Genomic DNA, 21,591 nt, shown 5'->3' on the forward strand with positions numbered 1-21,591 from the left:
ACCAACAACCTCGTTGCTTCTTGACTTAAATCTCTCCAACAAATTACTATATTTATCTATTAAAGTTTTATCATGAACTCATCGGCATCTTGTAATGATAATTACCATACCAGATACCGAGAGGCATCAATCGATAATCTCAGATTTGTCAGCGATTCTACGAAAATAATTTTATATATATATATATATATATATATATATATATATATATATATATATATATATATATATATATATATATATATATATATATATATATATGTATGTATGTATATGTAACTTCTATCTCCTGGATTTACGAACTTCAATTCTGAATTTCTAAAAATCGCTTTAACCTATGAATTAGTTTTCTGAGTTTTGAAAAAGCTGATGAAGCAGTGAAAATTGAAGACTGCCTTAACAGTCAAAAGTTTTATGATAAAGAATGGAGTGTTGAAAAAGCTCAAAGATTTTGTTACTAAAAAATGAATTGAGCAAACCATGAAGGAGACTCTGAACAAATCACAAGGACTAAACTTGTACATAAAGAATCTTGATGATTCTGTTCTGATGAAATCTTCTACGAATACCTTGCTCCTTAATTATTCTAAATCATTGTGAATTAATTTCTTCATCACAATTTGATTCTAAAAACATAAGATATCATCGTATCTTTCATTATTAATATCCTTAATATTTCTAAATATATCTTCATAAATACTCTTGTCTGATATTATTTATCTCTCCGCGTTATCTGAAAACTGTTAATTTTTAAATTTTATGAAAAATTCGAGCTTGATTATGAATGTTTTGAAGTAGTGTTGGAAATTGATGCATGAGTTAGTATAATATAATGACACTTGATCAACGTGATTATATTATAGTAAGTCATGGTGAGTTTCTAATGGAACGTGATGATTCATAGACCATAACGTTATCATGTGCCATGTGAAATGTCCCGTTCATATTGATTATAAACGTTCCATATTAATTGATTTCGTTGCGAGATTTGACCTCTATATGAGACATTTTTCAATGACTGCATTCGATTTTAAATCAAATCATAACCTTTATTTTATCCATAAACGTTTAAAATACTACGACGATTATCAAATAATGATAATCTAAAATATAATGTTTTCACACGATTATTATATAATGGTTTACAATAATAATACATAACAATATATGTCTTCGAATGCAGTTTTTAAACAATATTATACAAACATTGTGACGACCCGGAAATTTCCGAAAAAATTTAAACTTGATCTTTATATATTTCCGACACGATAAGCAAAGTCTGTAATGTTAAACTCTCAAAAACTTTGAATTATGTTCATATGACCAATTACCCTTCGACTGTTCTCGACGATTCACGAACCATTAAACGAATGTAATTATATATGTATATGTGTATATATATTATAACTTGAAATGTAAGCAAAATATTAGATTTAATACTTTACATGATTGTATCTGTTTCAAAATGTTTATCGATGGAATTAGAAGATAAGATCAAATGATTGATTTATCAGATACATTGAATTATGATTACGAGTATCTGTTGAGAGGTCTACTTTGATTTAGAAAACCTTTCTTCTTTTAACGGTATCCGGAATATTTGGTAAAAGTGATTTACAAAAGTATCATTAATGAGTGTTAGTCAAAAAGTTAGTAATCATTTCCGTTTAAATTTCAAAAGTGTACTTTACTATCATTAACTCGTGTCCTTTGATAAATCAACTAGTTAGTTTTCATATAAAAGAAACATTATTTGGTAAAATAACTACTATTATTTAAAACGGGTTATATTATATAAAACAAACTTTGATATGTAATTGGTTTTGAAAGACTAAATACTATATCATTAGATAAATATTACAAACATATATGTATTGTACAAATTTACAATTCTGAATATTATATATATATATATATATATATATATATATATATATATATATATATATATATATATATATATATATATATATATATATATATATATATATATATATATATATATATATATATATTTTAACTTAGTCATAAAATGTCCTGATTTAAAATTATATATTTTGATAAACAACGAGCCACTGATTTATAGAAGCAAATGACCACAACACTCAATTACATAAGTTACATTTTTTCGTAAAATAATTTATCAATGACTAAAACTAAATTTTGATAATAGTACGAGTCACTAAACGTGCATTTAAACAAACGAAAGTGGTACATGAGTCGAGTGACAACGTACGAGTCATTTGAACAAAAATTATATTTTTTCCATGCTCGTAAATATAATATATTATATAAATATTTATATAGATTAAATATTTAATTAATTATAATAATAATTAAGTTGTGTCAGCAGTCCTTAACGAGTGGAAATGAGCAGTAAAAAGGCTTCATGCGATCGCATGGTGTAGCCACACCAAATCCATGCGATCGCATGGTGAAGGTTGGTGGCTAACATCCTTATAACCGAACTCGTTCATTCTTTCATTCATTCTTGTTCATCATCACTCTATATTACGGAGTATTACATATATTAATTATAATTATTATTATTATTATTATTATTAGCAAAGAGTATTGTTATTAATCTAAATATTATTATTAGTAGTTTTTGTGACGACCCGGAAATTTTCAACCAAATTTAAACTTTTATCTTAATATGATTTCGACACGATAAGCAACGTTTGTAATGTTGAGTCTCGAAAATTCTTTTTAAATGTTTAATATATTCAATTATCTTCGACCAGTTTCGACGATTCACGAACAATTAATTGTAAATAGATATGTGTGTGTGTGTATATATATATATATATATATATATAAATGGTAATTGAAAATATAATTTAAAATATTATATGTTATTGCTATTAAAAATTTAATTATGTAAAATAAAATAAAAATAGGATATTATAATAATTATTATTTAAAATATATCTATATATATAAATAAATAAAATATATTAAAAATAAATATTAAATGATTGTAATACTCATTTGATATTCCGATTGATATTAAGTAAGTTAACTTTAAACTTATATAATTTTAAAATAAATGGTGATTCGAAAATGAGTTCTATAAACTTTAGGCTTACTAAAAATGTATTTAGGACCTAGTTGTTAAATTTTAAAACTTTTTATATTTTACTTGGAATTGGGAGTGGATAATTAATGTAATTTTTATTTAATAGTTAACGACTGAATTTTATACCATAATGACCAAAATAAATAAATATAGTTAATCTAAAAATTTGGGATTTTTCCGAAGACTTTTATCCGCCACTGATTAGTAACAGAGGACGAATAGTGAAAATTTGAGTGTAATAGTGTCTGCAGAATATTTCAAAATTGTGACTGTTTTTAAATTCTAACATGTGGAAGATAATATTATATTGTTGCTACAGTATACTATGCTAACTTTATATCTATGTATCTTATCACTCATACAGCATATCATTTGAATCAAACAACCCATTTTCCCACTTGTTGCTAATCAATTAGTATCCAAGGACATCACCCAAAAACAACTCTATCCTACTCGACAAACACTCCACTATTATTATTGGAGACTTTCTTTTTCTTTTTTTTCTTTTTCTTTTTTTGCATTCTACGACTTTTGTGTTCTAGGAGTACTATTTTTTTTTAACTTGGTAAACATAATATATATACACATACATATTCTATTATCTCAAATCTAAACCCACTACGGGTCTATATCTCTGGCTTGTTCTGGTTCACGACAACACCAACACAACATAACCACCATTAACCAATAGGAGTAATCAACCGCCACCCGACACCTTTCCTTCACCACCCGAAAACCCACTCATTGTCTATTTTTTTCTGTAAAGAATCAACTTGAATCTACTGTTGGTGCACCCGGGTTTCTGTTTTGATTCGAACGAGCACCACCCATGACTTCAAACAATCACCATCGACTACGATATCAACCATCACCATATCATTAATCATCAATCTCATTATCTTCATCAAATTAAACAACAATCGTCACCATTTGTTCCTATACCTATTACTACTGTTTCTGGGTACACATCACCACTTCACCACCTTTCTATATTTTTTTTTTTCTGTTTTCACGATTTAACATCACAAACCAACAGCCACCTTTATTGAGCGATGCTACAGCTGCATCTGTTACAGCCTATAAACCACCTATTTTATTATTTATTTTTTTTGATGCTACTCTATTGATGCTACACATGTACGTAGCTGGTTATTATAAAAAAATGTTAATGAAACAATGAGATGATGATGGTTGATGTTGACAGTTTATTCCTTCGATAATTAGGAAAAGAAATAGGGAACCAATTGTTGGTAGTTCACTAGTATAGAAAAGCTAGATGGGTATTAGTGGGAAGCAAGAGGGGACCATTCCCTTTTTGTTTTTGATCGAATAACAATGGGTACACAAAGAGTACTGTGCAAAGTTTATTCATTTGATTTTAGTTGCTAAACACAAATTTTAATTTATTCTGTTATTTATTTTCATGTATTATGGAGTTAGACGAAGCCTTGATATACACACACAATTTATTTTAATTGTTACTGGATCATTAATGGGTTACTAAGGTTTTGCATCTTGGACCTATCAAGTTTTGGGCTAAAATAAGTGGTGAGCTTGTAGATGATTTTATAATGATAATGATCCATGATGAGTAAAAGGAAGAATAAGGATGATGTTATGGTTAGATTATGATGATGATTAGGTCATGATGATGGTTATGATTAGGATCATGTATGATGACGATGATGTTGACCATGAATGATGATTGTATGGTAATAATCATACGATGGAAAAATGGTCAAGATGATAACCGTTTCGTACAGGTTAAATAACTAAAAACGCAAGTTATTACAATAATGTAACTGGCAGATCAATGGTTTAGGAGTGTTTGCGTTATTCAGGAGGTCACGGGTTCGAACCCGGGTTGTGGCATTTTTTTTTATATATAAGAAGAAGAGTAAGAAGACAGAAATTTGTATTAGGATAAACAGATTATGTGTATCAATTAAATCAGAAATGAGGTGACAAAGGAATGGTTAAAGGCGTTATCGGGTTAGCGGGACGTCGCGGGATCAAACCCGGACTTGGGCATTTTTTTAGGGTTACTTCTTTGAGGTAGTATTATTATTATTATTATTATTATTATTATTATTATTATTATTATTATTATTATTATTATTATTATTATTATTATTATTATTATTATTATTATTATTATTATTATTATTATTATTATTATTATTATTATTATTATTATTATCATTATAGATATTAAAATAAATATTAGTATTATTATTATTTGTAAAATTGTTATTTTTATAGTTATTATTATTAGTAGTATTATTATCATTATAATCAAAAACAACTTTTATTACTATTATTGATATTATGTTACCAAATAAACATTTCGTATATAAAAATATACTTTTAGTAATATTACATATAAGTAGGTATTAATCACATTAACATTTTTATATAGATATTCATATATAACAAATTAAGTATTTTAATATAAAATTAACCAATTTAAATGCTTTATATAGAAATTCATATATAAATATTAGTCAATATAAATGTATATCTACAAATTTAATATATATAATATATAAAATAAGTTATAATATATGGAATTGTTCAATTACGATTATAGGTATTAATATATATATATATATAAATGATATAGGTTCGTGAGTCCGAGACCAACTCTGAAATTGTTCAATCCCGTCGTGTGAATATTTTTACTACAAAATATTGTATCGTGAGTTTCATTACTCCCTTTTTAAATGCTTTTGCAATATATATTTTTGGGACTGAGAATACATGCGCTGATTTTATAAATGTTTGACGAAATAGACACAAGTACTTAAAACTACCTTCTATGGTTGGATTATCGAATCGAATATGCCCCTTTTTAGCTTGGTAGCCTAAGAATTAGGGAAATGGCCCCTAATTGACGCGAATCCTAAAGATAGATCTATGGACCTTGACACGTCCCATTCGGGTTACGAATGCTTTAGTACTTCTATATGCATCATGTTAGTTCGGTTATCAAGCGTTCACCATATGAATGATTTTATCTCTATGCAGTTTACGAAATGCCTGATATGAGATGTATATTTATGAGAAATGGAAATGAAAATCTTGTGGTCTATTAAAATAATGGAAATGATTATTTATGATAAACTAATGAACTCACCAACCTTTTGGTTGACACTTGAAAGCATGTTTATTCTCTGGTATGAAAGAAATCTTCCGCTGTGCATTTGCTCATTTTAGAGATATTACTTGGAGTCATTCATGACATATTTCAAAAGAAATTGCATTCGAGTCGTTGAGTTCATCAAGATTATTACTAAGTCAATTATAGTTGGATATATTATGAAATGGTATGCATGCCTTCAACTTTCAATGTAAAGAAAGTTTGTCTTTTAAAAACGAATGCAATGTTTGTAAAATGTATCATATAGAGGTCAAGTACCTCGCGATGTAACCAAATGTAATGTATTCGTCCAGATAGATTAGGACGGGTCGTTAGAGTTGGTATCAGAGCGGTGGTCTTAGCGAACCAGGTCTTGTATTAGTGTGTTTAACTGATAGTTATTTAGATGCATTAGTGAGTCTGGACTTCGACCGTGTCTGCATGTCAAAAGTTTTGCTTATCATTTCTAGTCGGAAATCATCTGCTTATCATCCATAGGAAATTACATGCTTATCATTCTTAGTCTAGGCACATCTTACTGCATTGATTGCATGAATAGTGTATAGATGAAATTCATATATTATCGTATCTGCTAATCCATATCTTAGCGTATCTGTTACTGCAAATTTTGCCTGACATATTTCGTAAATTCCTCCGTAATCTACGAAATCTTTTGTTCTATATATGTAGATATTCTATGTAATTAGAGTAACATCTGATATCCGGATAACATTTCATATTGAAAAATCCTTTATTCGAAAGTATGAAATGGAACTCGTCACTAGTTCAAGTTCTTCGGACCCCGACAGCTGTTCCGACATGGATGTTCACCTAAGCTACGGAAGCAGCGTCACCAGAATGAATTCAACCAAACAACCATCCCCAATTCATTTGATGGGTTCGTAGGCGACTTAATCATTGGAGACAAAAAGAAGGCGATCCTTTCCATCCACCACATTGCCCTCTTGGCGACGAACCGGAAGCACTTGCCTGCGAACCTATCCGAAACACCATTTTCAGCCTCATTTCCAGGGTATCTTGACACGATTATATTCTATCTAAAATTCTAAACCTTATTCATCCACTTGTTCCGACCGACAATCATCCCGGAGTAATAGCAGAAGTCAACGAACTTCGCGCTCGAGTAATAAATTTGGAGAATATGGTGCAAAATTTACCAGCTTCAGCAACATCACGGCACCAACAGTACCATCAATATCAGCACCAGTACCATCAACAATCCATGTCTCAACCTCGCAATCTATACCTCAAGCATAATCATCATTCTACGAATCATTCTACATAAACTATCTTCGTCCTTCATGGCGATTATGTAATCTCTAATGTTTTAGAGATTATGTACTCTAGTTCTAGCCGTAAATCTGATAAGTTTAATATCACATTGGCTCATTAAATCCATGATTACGTCTGAAGAAATATATATGTATATATGTTTTCATAAAGATTGTAATTAAAATTTTTATTGTACAAATTGTTAATGGTGAAAATATTTTAACGTGTAGGTAATACTCGAGGAATATTTAGATTTCACTTTAATAAGTTACACTGTATATTCTTCGAATCTGATTCGATAGTCATTTACTATCCTACTTACATCCATAGATATACGAATCCGTTCACCACAAATTAACCATTTTCATTCAATTTCATATTTGGATTTTGACTTTTCAGAATCCAACAAGTGGCATAATGAAGAAAACATTGGACAAAATAAAATTTGTTAGAAACAAACAAATTTAACTATGAGAAATTTTGTTAAGAATCCACGCTAACTGTTCCTAGCTAACGGATTACATTTATCGCAATTTATATTCTCGTAATTTTATTGATCGTCATTTAATTTCTGTTATTTATTTTACGCACTTTAAATATCGTGACACGTATACAAGGTTTTGACATATCATATCGAAGCATCTATATATATTATTTGGAATAACCATAGACACTCTATATGCAGTAATAATAGAGTTAACTATACAGGGTTGAGGTTGATTCTCAAATAATATATATAATTTGAGTTGTGATCGAGCCTGAGACATGTACACGGGTCACGTTATATATTAATTAGTTAATTCGAATATTACATATTAAACTATATATGATTTATTGAATTGTTAACTGTGGACTATCAATTGAGGACTACTAACAATGGATAATTAAAATGAATTAAAATATTGGTTATAACATATGAAACTAAACAATTCTTCAAGTTTGCCACTTGATTTCATTCTAAACCTCGTTTGTATCTTGACAATTACAATCTGCGTTCAAACCTTTCATGATTCTTGAAAACACCTCAATCGATAGGATGAACCAACCGCACTTCATCTACGGAAGAAAAGATTGATACATATAGTTATGCATCTGAAAAACTCTCGAAAACTGAGTAAATGTTTAACACGTAGTTGTGCTAATTCCTTAGTGTTATTATTACCCAAAATAACTTAATAATTCCTTTCAAAGTAGCAAATTTTGTCACAGCTCCAGCAAGATAGTTTCGGCTTTTCCTTCGAAATAACCTTATTATAACTTTGATATATATGCGTGCTCTTTTATTGTTAACGGGGAACCTTGCATATTCCACCATATTACCATCAGCGTTTAATCATCTAAAAACACAATTCTCCTGAAACCACCTCGGATTGATAACCAATGATTCAAATATCGTAGCATTAAATGCAGAGGAAATAGAAAAATGGTAGATGGTCTAAACGGCCAAAAGTTTGATGATAAAGAAAGGAGTGTTAGGAACGCTCGATAGAAAATTTGGTACTGAAAAATGGATTGAGCTAACCATGAAGGAAACCAAGGACAAATACAAGGACCAAACCCTATATTCAAAGAATCCAGGTAATTCTGGATCCGATGAAATCTTTAGAGAATACCTTGCTTTGAAGTCATGTTAAAATCTTGCAGAAAATTTTTCTTCATCAACCTTCGAACTTAGAAATTCCAAAATATCATCATAAATATCTTCTATATTTCTGAAGATATTTTCATAAATATTCTCGTTCGGAATTATATACCTCTTCGTGCTATCTGTATTCCATTATATTGGAAACTTCGATAAAATCTAACTATAAATTATGAATGAATTGTGGAGAAGTGTTGGGAATTGAAGAATGGGTTAGTATAATATAATGACACTTGGCCAACGTGATTATATTACAGTAAGACATGCTGGAAGTTCTATTGGAACATGATGATTCACAGATCATAACGTCATCATGTGCCATGTTACGTAACTCTTTAATTCTACTTAACTTCTGAACATATCAAGAAAATGTATTCTTGATGGTTCTATCTTCCGTGATGTTGATAAATTTAAAAATCAAATCGTGCTACCACGTTCCTTCCTGCTTAGAACATTATAATCATTCGAAACTCTATATCTACGAATTCTGGACCATTATTCGCTTGACTTAAAGTCGGAAAGAGAAAAAAAAGTATGAAACTCCAAAATATAAGGGGGAATATAAAGCTCGATAACAACACATAAAATTACAAACCATGTATATCAATGTTTATCGCAACATAAAGACACGGGAGAATTAAAAACATTATAACCCCAAGGTTAAAGTAGAAGAAAACAGATTCCTCCGGTGGTAAATGGAAAAGGAGAATGATTGTTGCGATAGTGAGGATAAGAACAAGAATCAGAATTGGATTAAGCATTTTTACAATCTTTTGAATTTAGAAATTGAGTATAAAAGTGGTGAAAACTGATGGAATGGAAAAGATAAATTTATAATGGAAATATCAGACGTAGTAATCAGGACAGATCATCGCATTTAATTAAAGAGACCCTAATTTTCTTAAATCTCGAAGAATCAGATCTTATAGATTTCCAAGATTTTCTTTTAAATCCCTTGAATTCCAGAATTCAACCCTGGCTCCGTCAAAAGTTAAGATGAATATTTACTTTTCCTATTTCAATCTTTTGTGATAGCTTCATTCGTACTCTTCGAATAATCGAATTATTTTATCCATATTACTCGATGATAATAAAACTCTATTTATCAACTCATATTCGTCATGAAAAACAATTGTATTGTTAGCCATGACCACCTCACTCAAATTTCGGGACGAAATTTCTTTAACGGGTAGGTACTGTGACGACCCGAAAATTTCCGACCAAATTTAAACTTTAATCTTAATATGATTTCGACACGATAAGCAAAGTTTGTAATGTTGAGTCTCTAAAATTATTTTTAAATGTTTAATATATTCAATTTTCTTTGACCAGTTTCGACGATTCACGAACAATTAATTGTAAATAGATATGTGTGTGTGTGTGTGTATATATATATATATATATATATATATATATATATATATATATATATATATATATATATATATATATATATGGTAATTGAAAATATAATTTAAAATATTATATGTTATTGCTATTAAAAATTTAATTATGTAAAATAAAATAAAAATAGGATATTATAATAATTATATTTTCAATTACCATATATATATATATATATATATATATATATATATATATATATATATATATATATATATATATATATATATATATATATATATATATATATGATATTCCGATTGATATTAAGTTAACTTCAAACTTATATAATTTTAAAATAAACGGTGATTCGAAAATGAGTTCTATAAACTTTAGGCTTACTAAAAATGTATTTAGGACCTAGTTGTTAAATTTTAAAACTTTTTATATTTTACTTGGGATTGGGAGTGGATAGTTAATGTAATTTTTATTTAATAGTTAATGACTGAATTTTATACCATAATGACCAATATAAATAAATATAGTTAATCTAAAAATTTAGAATTTTTCCGAAGACTTTTATCCGCCACTGATTAGCAACAGAGGACAAATAGTGAAAATTTGAGTGTAATAGTGTCGGCAGAATGTTTCAAAATTGTGATTGTTTTTAAATTCTAACATGTGGAAGATAATATTATATTGTTGCTATAGTATACTATGCTAACTTTATATCTATGTATCTTATCACTCATACAACATATCATTTAAATCAAACAACCCATTTTCCCACTTGTTGCTAATCAATTGGTATCCAAGGACATCACCCAAAAACAACTCTATCCTACTCGACAAACACTCCACTATTATTATTGGAGACTTTCTTTTTCTTTTTTTTCTTTTTTTTTTTTTTTTTGCATTCTACGGCTTTTGTGTTCTAGGAGTACTATTTTTTTAACTTGATAAACATAATATATATACAAATACATATTCTATTATCTCAAATCTAAACCCACTACGGGTCTATATCTCTGGCTTGTTTTGGTTCACGACAACACCAACACAAAATAACCACCATTAACCAATAGGAGTTATCAACCGCCACCTGACACCTTTCCTTCACCACCCGAAAACCCACTCGTTTTCTATTTTTTTGCGTAAAGAATCAACTTGAAGCCACTGTTGCTGCACCCGGGTTTCTGTTTTGATTTGAACGAGCACTACCCATGACTTCAAACAATCACTATCGACCACGATATCAACCATCACCATATCACCAATCATCAATCTCATTATCTTCATCAAATTAAACAACAAACCATCACCATTTGTTCCTATACTTATTACTACTGTTTCCGGGTACACATCACCACTTCACCACCTTTCTATATTTTTTTCTGTTTTCACGATTTAACATCACAAACCAACAGCTACCTTTATTGATCGATGCTACAGCTGCATCTGTTACAGCCTATAAACCACCTGTTTTATTATTTATTTTTTTCGATACTACTCTATTGATGCTACAGCTGTACGTAGCTGGTTATTATAAAAAAATATTAATGAAACAATGAGATGATGATGGACGATGTTGGTAGTTTATTCCTTCGATAATTAGGAAAAGAAATAGGGAACCAATTGTTGGTAGTTCACTATTGTAGAAAAGCTAGATGGGTATTAGTGGGAAGCAAGAGGGGACCATTCCCTTTTTGTTTTTGATCGAATAATAATGAGTACAAAAAGAGTACTGTGCAAAGTTTATTCATTTGATTCTAGTTGCTAAACACAAATTTTAATTTATTTTGTTATTTATTTTTGAGTATTATGGAGTTAGACGAAGCCTTGATATACACACGCAATTTATTTTAATTGTTACCGGATCATTAATGGGTTACTAAGGTTTTGCATCTTGGACCTATCAAGTTTTGGGCTAAAATAAGTGGTGAGCTTGTAGATGATTTTATAATGATAATGATCCATGATGAATTAAACGAAGAATAAGGATGATGTTATGGTTAGATTATGATGATGATTAGGTCAAGATGATGGTTATGATTAGGATCATGTATGATGACGATGATGGTGACCATGAATGATGATTGTATGGTAATAATCATACGATGGAAAAATGGTCAAGATGATAACCGTTTCGTACAGGTTAAATAACTAAAAACGCGAGTTATTACAATAATGTAACTGGCAGATCAATGGTTTAGGAGTGTTTGCGTTATTCAGGAGGTCACGGGTTCGAACCCGGGTTGTGGAATTTTTTTTATATATAAGAAGAAGAAGAAGAAGACAGACATTTGTATTAGGATAAACAGATTTGGTGTATCAATTAAATCAGAAATGAGGTAACAAAGGAATTGTTAAAGGCGTTATCGGGTTAGCGGGACGTCGCGGGATCAAACCTGGACTTGGGCATTTTTTTTAGGGTTACTTCTTTTGAGGTAGTATTACTATTACCATTATTATTATTATTATTATTATTATTATTATTATTATTATTATTATTATTATTATTATTATCATTATTATTTTTATTATTATCATTATAGATATTAAAATAAATATTAGTATTATTATTATTTGTAAAATCATTATTTTTATAGTTATTATTATTAGTAGTATTATTATCATTATAATCAAAAACAACTTTTGTTACTATTATTGATATTATGTTACCAAATAAACATTTCGTATATAAAAATATACTTTTAGTAATATTACATATAAGTAGGTATTAATCACATTAACATTTTTATATAGATATTCATATATAACAAATTATGTATTTTAATATAATATTAACCAAATATATACTAATATAACTATATAAATATTAGTCATTATAAATGTATATCTACAAATTTAATATATATAATATATAAAATAAGTTATAATATATGGAATTGTTCAATTACAATTATAGGTATTAATATATATATATAAATGATATAGGTTCGTGAATCCGAGGCCAACTCTGAAATTGTTCAATCCCATCGTGTGAATATTTTTACTACAAAATATTGTATCGTGAGTTTCATTACTCCCTTTTTATATGCTTTTGCAATATATATTTTTGGAACTGAGAATACATGCGCTGATTTTATAAATGTTTGACGAAATAGACACAAGTACATAAAACTACATTCTATGGTTGGATTATCGAATCGAATATGCCCCTTTTTCGCTTGCTAGCCTAAGAATTAGGGAAAGGGCCCCTAATTGACGCGAATCCTAAAGATAGATCTATGGACCTTGACACGTCCCATTCGGGTTACGAATGCTTTAGTACTTTGATTATCATGTCCGATGAGAGTCCCAGAATGAAGGGGATATTCTATATGCATCATGTTAGTTTGGTTATCAAGCGTTCACCATATGAATGATTTTTATCTCTATGCAGTTTGCGAAATGCCTGATATGAGATGTATATTTATGAGAAATGGAAATGAAAATCTTGTGGTCTATTAAAATAATGGAAATGATTATTTATGATAAACTAATGAACTCACCAACCTTTTGGTTGACACTTGAAAGAATGTTTATTCTCAGGTATGAAAGAAATCTTCCGCTGTGCATTTGTTCATTTTAGAGATATTACTTGGAGTCATTCATGACATATTTCAAAAGACGTTGCATAATAGTCGTTGAGTTCATCAAGATTATTACTAAGTCAATTATAGTTGGATATATTATGAAATGGTATGCATGCCTTCAACTTTCAATGTAAAGAAAGTTTGTCTTTTAAAAACGAATGCAATGTTTGTAAAATGTATCATATAGAGGTTAAGTACCTCGCGATGTAACCAAATGTAATGTATTCGTCCAGATGGATTAAGATGGGTCATTAGAGTATTGATAATATTATTAGTATTATACATAAAACACTACGACGAGGTGCTGCTCGCGTGTTTTCAAAACAAGTTTTGCGAGTAGGATAGGGCTAAGGAAATTATGGGTTATAGCTATGGAGGTGATGGGTATAGTTCATAGGTGTGCTCGTGAGTTCGATCTAGTGTTTATCATCTCCGTTGCGTCTACGTACCTTTCCTGCAATATTGAATCTCAATATTGATACGTGAGCACTCGTAACTTAACTTTTATATATTATTAGTGTATCCCTGACTAGTGCTCGAGTATTTAGGATTATGCATGCTTGTAGTTTTGATATTGTCGTTAGATATGTTATGTTGAATCCTGAATTAGTTACATATGCGGTTGAGATAAGATATAAGATATGCATGTCGTTGGAAAGCTAGCGAAAAATTAAGAACTTTTCATTTAGATATCGAATGGTTTCGATGAACGGATTAGAAGTTATAGTCAATTGAAGTTTTGTATTATTATTAAAAATGATTATTATTATCGTCGTTATTGTCATCGTTCTAAGTTTTTATCTAATTATTATTATTATTATTATTATTGTTATTATTATTATTATCATTATTATCATTATCAATAAAAAGTATTATCATTAAAAATATGTTATTTTATTATTACTATCATTATTATCGTTAAAGTTATAATTAGTATTATTATTATTAGACTTAATTACAACTTTGGTCACTGTGGTTTGTAAAAAATTGCACTTTTGGTCACTGTGGTTTTTTTTTTGCAACTTTAATCATTGTGGTTTAAAATCTTTACAAATTTAATCACTGGGACTACCAGCCGTCAATTTGCACCGTTAACCCTCATCATGTGCCGAGCACGTGAGGGGTATTTTCATCTAATAACACCAATTATATTCAGCTATATATCCCCTTTTCCCCTCTTTTCCTAACCACGACTATTCAATTTCATCCCCTTTTTCTTTATAAACCCTAATTTCATCCCCTTTCTTTGATTATGACCATAACCTTTACACTTTCCACAACACAAACTCTTACCCTTTCTTGTTAACTTTCCACCTTGAGTTAAGCTCTCTTTCTCATCCATCTCCTTTCTCCTATTCTTCTTTGGCCTACCAGCTTGAGGTCTCCTTATTGGTGCAGTTAGAGTAGTAGGATCTTCAGATTTCAACCACTTGGATCTGCCATTAACTGGATTGATTGTATGATTATAAGTATCAACCGAAGTGTCTAACCAATATACTTTATCCACCCATACCTCAGGTAACCCTACATCTTGATGGTTCTTTTCCATGTTCCAAAAAGTTGCAACAGCATGTTTATAAGCCATCCCAGTTAACTGCCATCTTTTACATCCACATGTTCTAAGTGCAACATCAACTACACACTGATCTCCATGTGCATCATTTACTTGATATTTGGTACTACCATTCCACAAAACTTTATATTTTGCAGCATCTTTCTTAATTGCCTCAAATAATTTTGTTCCAGTAAGAGTTAGTGGGCCTTCACTTTTAGCAATTACATTCTTCACTTTCACAATTCTCTTCATTAGATATTCCCTAATATATTCAAGAGCAGTGATAACAGGCTTGTCTCTAGCATCTACTAACCATCTATTAAACACCTCACATATGTTGTTAAGCAAAATATCAGATTTTGCTCTACCTGCATTTTCAAAACAACAAACAGATTTACTTACCTACATTATCAATGTTTAACATACATTATCTTAAACAAGTAGATTTTAAATAATAAAACATGAATTTAATACCTGTAAAATGACTTCTGGCCCAGTGCTTGGCAGGCACCTTAGCTAACCATACATAGCATGGCTCACTAAAACCTTTCAACTTCTTCATTGCCTCATCAAATTCTGGTACAGTTAGTGCAGTAGCACAGTTCCGAAGATGGTTCCTATATGCAGTTCCACTCTACTTTTTCCTCATATTCTGTTGCAGGCGTCTTAGGCAATATCTGTGCTCAGCAAATGGGAAATTCCTTGAAACTGCCTCTATCAATCCCTGAAACATAAGTTAAATTGTTAATATTAATACAAGTAATCCTTCACATTAACTTAAATAATTAAACACTTATACCTTTTGTCTATCACTTATGAAGGTAAAGTTTGCCATTGTTCCTAGTTCCAAGTCTTGACCCAAAATATTCAGAAACCAACTTCATGATGCATAACACTCTGATTCCACAAATGCATAAGCAACAGGGTATATCTCATTGTTGGAATCAAGACCAACTGCTGTAAGAATCTGACCATATGATGATTCTTTCATGAAAGCTCCATCAAGACCAATAAGATCTCTTCCTAAAGCTCTAAACCCATTCTTCAAAGGTCCTAAACATATATACACTCTTTTAAAAACCTTAGTGGGTGCATCTGGATCCACACCTTCAGTTTCAGTTTCAACCCTAACTGTTGTACCATCATTGCATTTCATCAACTCTGCAAGATAATCTCTTAAATCCTTATACTGAGCTACATAATCACCACTTATAGCAGTTTGTGCCTTCTTTAAAGCTCTGTATGCCTTCATGTATGTTACTTCAACCTCAAATTTAGATTCACAATGACTTTTCACAACCTTGGGTGGTAAAGTAGGGTTTGAACCTAGTTGATCAACAATTGTTGTAGAAATAAACTTGGAAGTACACTGGCTTAACACTCTTGACCGGAAGCAACAATGTTTGTCTTCTAGGGTTTTCACCTGCCAAGTCTCACCATTTGCAGATTTTGAACAATGTATTTTCCAACCACACTTTTTTATTTCTTGGGTTGTGTTCTGCTTGTCTTCATTGTTTAATTCTTGGGTTGTGTTTTGTTTTCTTTTCCCACTTGAAGATTCGTTTTTTGACTTTCTTTTTTTGTGGTCCCCATTCTTAACTTTTTCATTTGATTTGTCTTGTTTGAGGTCCCCATTATTTACTTTCTCACCAACCTCACCTTCATTTCTTTGACTTGCAGTTAATTCATTCCTTACCATACCTACACAACAAGCTCTCACTCTTATATTGTCATTATACAATATCTTTAACATCCTTCTAGTCTCAATAGCATGTAATCTTATATAATCTTTCACATCTTCTCTAGTAGCAAACTTTTGACCCACATAGAAATGTGTTTTTGACAAATCAGTTATAGCATTTTGTTGTTTCTTAAGTTCCTTAAGCTTTTTCTTCCTAACACCATCACCTAAATCATCATCACTAGAAAAATCATCATTGTCAACCACATTAATATCTTCATCATCTAAATTAGTTTCATTATTACCTTCACCTTTACCCACTATTTCATCTTCAAGACTAAATTTAAAACCTTTCATGTCAACTTCAACATCAACTACTTTACAGTTTTCATCAACAATTTGTTCATCATCACTGCACAAACTCTGCTCATCATCATCACTCTCATCATTAAACCCCTCATCAAACCCCTCATATGTTGTATGTTCATCTTGTACAGGAACTTCAACATGTGCTTGTACATCATTGTCATTCATCACAACACTCTCTTGTGTACATGTGTTATGCACATTCATTGTACTTGGTTCTCCCTCACCTTGTATCCAATCTAGAAGTAATTTCTTTTGTACACATGGTTTTCTAACTTTCAACTTCATTGGTTTAACAGGCACAACCTCATCCTCAACAATCTCCTCTATAACAACTCCTCTAGGGCTAAAAGGTTTATATAAAGTGGTTCTTCCATGTTCAGCATAAACCCAAATTTCCTTATGTTCCCTAACGTATTTGCACAAATTCAATACATCTTCATCACTACCTAAGGCCTCTAAACCGTAATCAAGACAAGTATTTGGTCTTAAAAAGTGAAGAATAATAATACTCTTACCAGGGTAACCTACATCTTCCATCATATCAAGAACTTCATTAACTGAAAATGTATCACTGTCAATACAATCAACGTAATTAAATTTACCATTTAAGTATTTTCTTCCAGGTGGATCCGTAAAATAACCACCATGATGCAGCTTCATCGTAAAAATCGTGGAATCAGACCCATACACCAAACCAATGTCATCTTCTTCAGTGTCTCGAATGGTGTATAATCTATCACGTCTGGGTGACGACGACATTGATATGCTCGTAACAGTTATGGTTGGTAGTAACGATTAGGGTTTTTACAAATCGATTGGGGATGAAATTGAATAGTCGTGGTTAGGAAAAGAGGGAAAAAGGGGATATATAGCTGAATATAATTGTTGTTATTAGACGAAAATACCCCTTACGTGCTCGGCACATGATGAGGGCTAACGGTGCAAATTGACGTCTGGTAGTCCCAGTGATTAAATTTGTAAAGATTTTAAACCACAATGATTAAAGTTGCAAAAAAAAAAAAACCACAGTGACCAATAGTGCAATTTTTGACAAACCACAGTAACCAAAGTTGTAATTAAGTCTTATTATTATCAGTAACATAGTTATTAGTATTATCATCATAATATTTATTATCATTAATATTATTATAATTAAAAACTAATATTAGTAACACCTAATTTTTATGATTACTATTATTATCATTAAAATGAACGTGTTATAAAAGACGATTAAAAGCTATTGAATGAATCCATTAGGAAATAATGAGTATGAGTATCATGATGAAATTAAAATATTGTAAGATATGAATTTTGATAAAATTATCGCTCTTATTATAATTACTATTATTAAAAGTATCGTTATTATTAAAACTATCATTTTTAACAAAAATTATCATTTTAATAGAAATGTCATTGTTATTAAGAAATGTCATTATTATTATCATTTAAATAAAATTATTATTTTAAATTTAATATTAAAAAGTGTCGTAAATATTAAAGTAATCATAATTAGAATTATTACTTTATCATAATATCATTTTTAGTAAATATAAATATTGAAATTTTTATTAATAGAATAATAATAATTATTATTACAAAATAATATAACTTTTACTTATTATTATCAATGTTATTTTATCAAATAAATATGTAATACAAAGATATTTTACTACGTGTAATATAATTACATTAATACTACCTATCATATTATTTTTATGATAATAAATGAACTTTAAAAATTTTATTACTTAAGATATATAAAAGCATATTTTTATTATATAAATTTGAATAATAAATGAATTATATTATTTACTCTATTAAATCTTTTAAAAAAAATATTTAAAAATATTAAATGACGATATTTAAACTATATAATAATCATGTATAAATTTTGGAAATCATTTTGAGTCAAATTGACTTTTGTTGACTTTTGCATATTAGTCTCGAGCATTAGGATTGTGGTACACTATGACTTGACCTAATTTGTTAGACAAATATTGACCAACATATGATTATATAATTAATTTAGGTTCGCGAATCTGAGGCCAACCTTGCACATGTTCAATGACGTTATATATATTTTTACTACGAAATACAGTATAGTGAGTTCATTTGATTCCTTTTTACTCTTTACATTTTTGGGACTGAGAATACATACGCTGTTTTTATAACTGTTTTCTAAATGCTTTTGAGATATATTTTTGAACTGAGAATACATGAACTGCTTTTATAAATGATTGACGAAATAGACACAAATATTCAAAACTACATTCTATGATAGAATTATTTGGATTCAGAGGTTCGATTTAGTAGTTAACGGAGAGATGATTTTGCATTGCGTACGCATTAGCTCCCATTTTAACTACCATCAGCGGGATGATTTTGCATTGCACGCACGCACTAGCCCCTGATGTATTGTATTGTATTATAGTCGACTTTGTAGTTAGTAACGGAGGGATGATTTTGCATTGCGTACGCATTAGCCCCCGTTTCAGCTACCCTTGGAGGGATGATTTTGCATTGCGTACGCATTAGCCCCTGTTGTAAGAATTATATTGTATTAACTACCACGGTGAGATGATTTTGTCATTGCACTACACATTAGCTACCGTTGGTGAGTTTTTTGAAAGATTCCGGTGTTCTTCATATGAATGATTTTACAGCAGGAATAGACCTGCACAGATTATTTTCTAATTATGAGTATCTTGTGGTCTATTATATTATTGAAAATGAGTGATTAAAAAAAACTAATGAACTCTCCAACCTTTTGGTTGACACTATAAAGCATGTTTATTCTTAGGTATTAAAGAAATTTTTCGCTGTGCATTTGCTCATTTTAAAGATATTACTTAGAGTCATTCATGGCATATATTTCGAAAGACGTTGCATTCGAGTCATTGAGTTCATCGAGATTATTATTAAGTCAATTATAGTTAGATAGTGGATATTATGAAATGGTATGCATGCATGTCAATTTTCGATGTAAAGAAAGTTTATCTTTTAAAAATGAATGCAATGTTTGTAAAATGTATCATATAGAGGTAAAATACTTCGCAATGTAATCAACTATTGTGAATCGTTTATAATGTATATGAACGGGTCCTTTCAAACATGGACTCTAAATCTTGTCCTTAATTTAGTATGCAACAACGGAAGCTCTTAATAATCACCTGAGAATAAACATGCTTTAAATGTCAACAAAAAATTGTTGGTGAGTTATAGGTTTAAATCTATATATCAAATTGTAATAATAGACCACAAGATTTCATCCTTCAATAACATACAATCTGCATAAAAATCATTCATATGTTTGAACACCTGGTAATCGACATTAACAAAATGCATCTAGAATATCCCCATAAATAATATCGAAGTACTAAAGCAGTTCAAATTCTCTGACTGGGGCGTGTCAAAGCCCATAGATCTATCTTTAGGATTCGCGTTAACTGATGGCAATTATAATAAACACCAATTCTTAGGTTACCAAGTTCAACAAGGGCGATATCCGGTATAACGATTCTACATAGAATGTAGTTTCAATTACTTGTGTCTATTTTGTAAATCATTTTCAAATCTGCATGTATTCTCATCCCAAAAATATTAGATATTAAAAATGGGACTATAACACCACGGATCGATTCACGAACCTATAACAAATATGTACATATATATCAAAGTATGAATGAAATATATTCACAACATTTTTTTATTACGTTTTTATGATTTAAGTTTGTTAAGTTAGCAGTCCTCGTTAGTAACCTACAACTAGTTGTCCACAGTTAGATGTATAGAAATAAATCAATATATATTATCTTGAATCAATCCACGACCCAGTGTATACAAGTATCAGGCTAGATCACAACTCAAAGTATATATATTATTTTGGAATC

The 21,591-nt window shown here is 29.8% G+C and overlaps 1 protein-coding gene across 1 annotated transcript; it reads right to left on the reverse strand.

The window, feature by feature from the left end:
* Positions 1-15,279: 15,279 nt before the first annotated feature.
* LOC139870698 (uncharacterized) lies at positions 15,280-16,213 on the reverse strand. The gene is made up of 2 exons (XM_071858482.1): positions 16,126-16,213; positions 15,280-16,019 (listed from the first exon to the last, which is right to left on the reverse strand). The coding sequence occupies exons 1-2, from the start codon at positions 16,211-16,213 to the stop codon at positions 15,280-15,282; spliced, it is 828 nt and encodes a 275-aa protein (XP_071714583.1).
* Between the last annotated feature and the right edge of the window lie 5,378 nt (positions 16,214-21,591).

This window comes from Rutidosis leptorrhynchoides, chromosome 10, assembly GCF_046630445.1.
Source record: "Rutidosis leptorrhynchoides isolate AG116_Rl617_1_P2 chromosome 10, CSIRO_AGI_Rlap_v1, whole genome shotgun sequence".
Classification (NCBI taxonomy): Eukaryota; Viridiplantae; Streptophyta; class Magnoliopsida; order Asterales; family Asteraceae; genus Rutidosis; species Rutidosis leptorrhynchoides.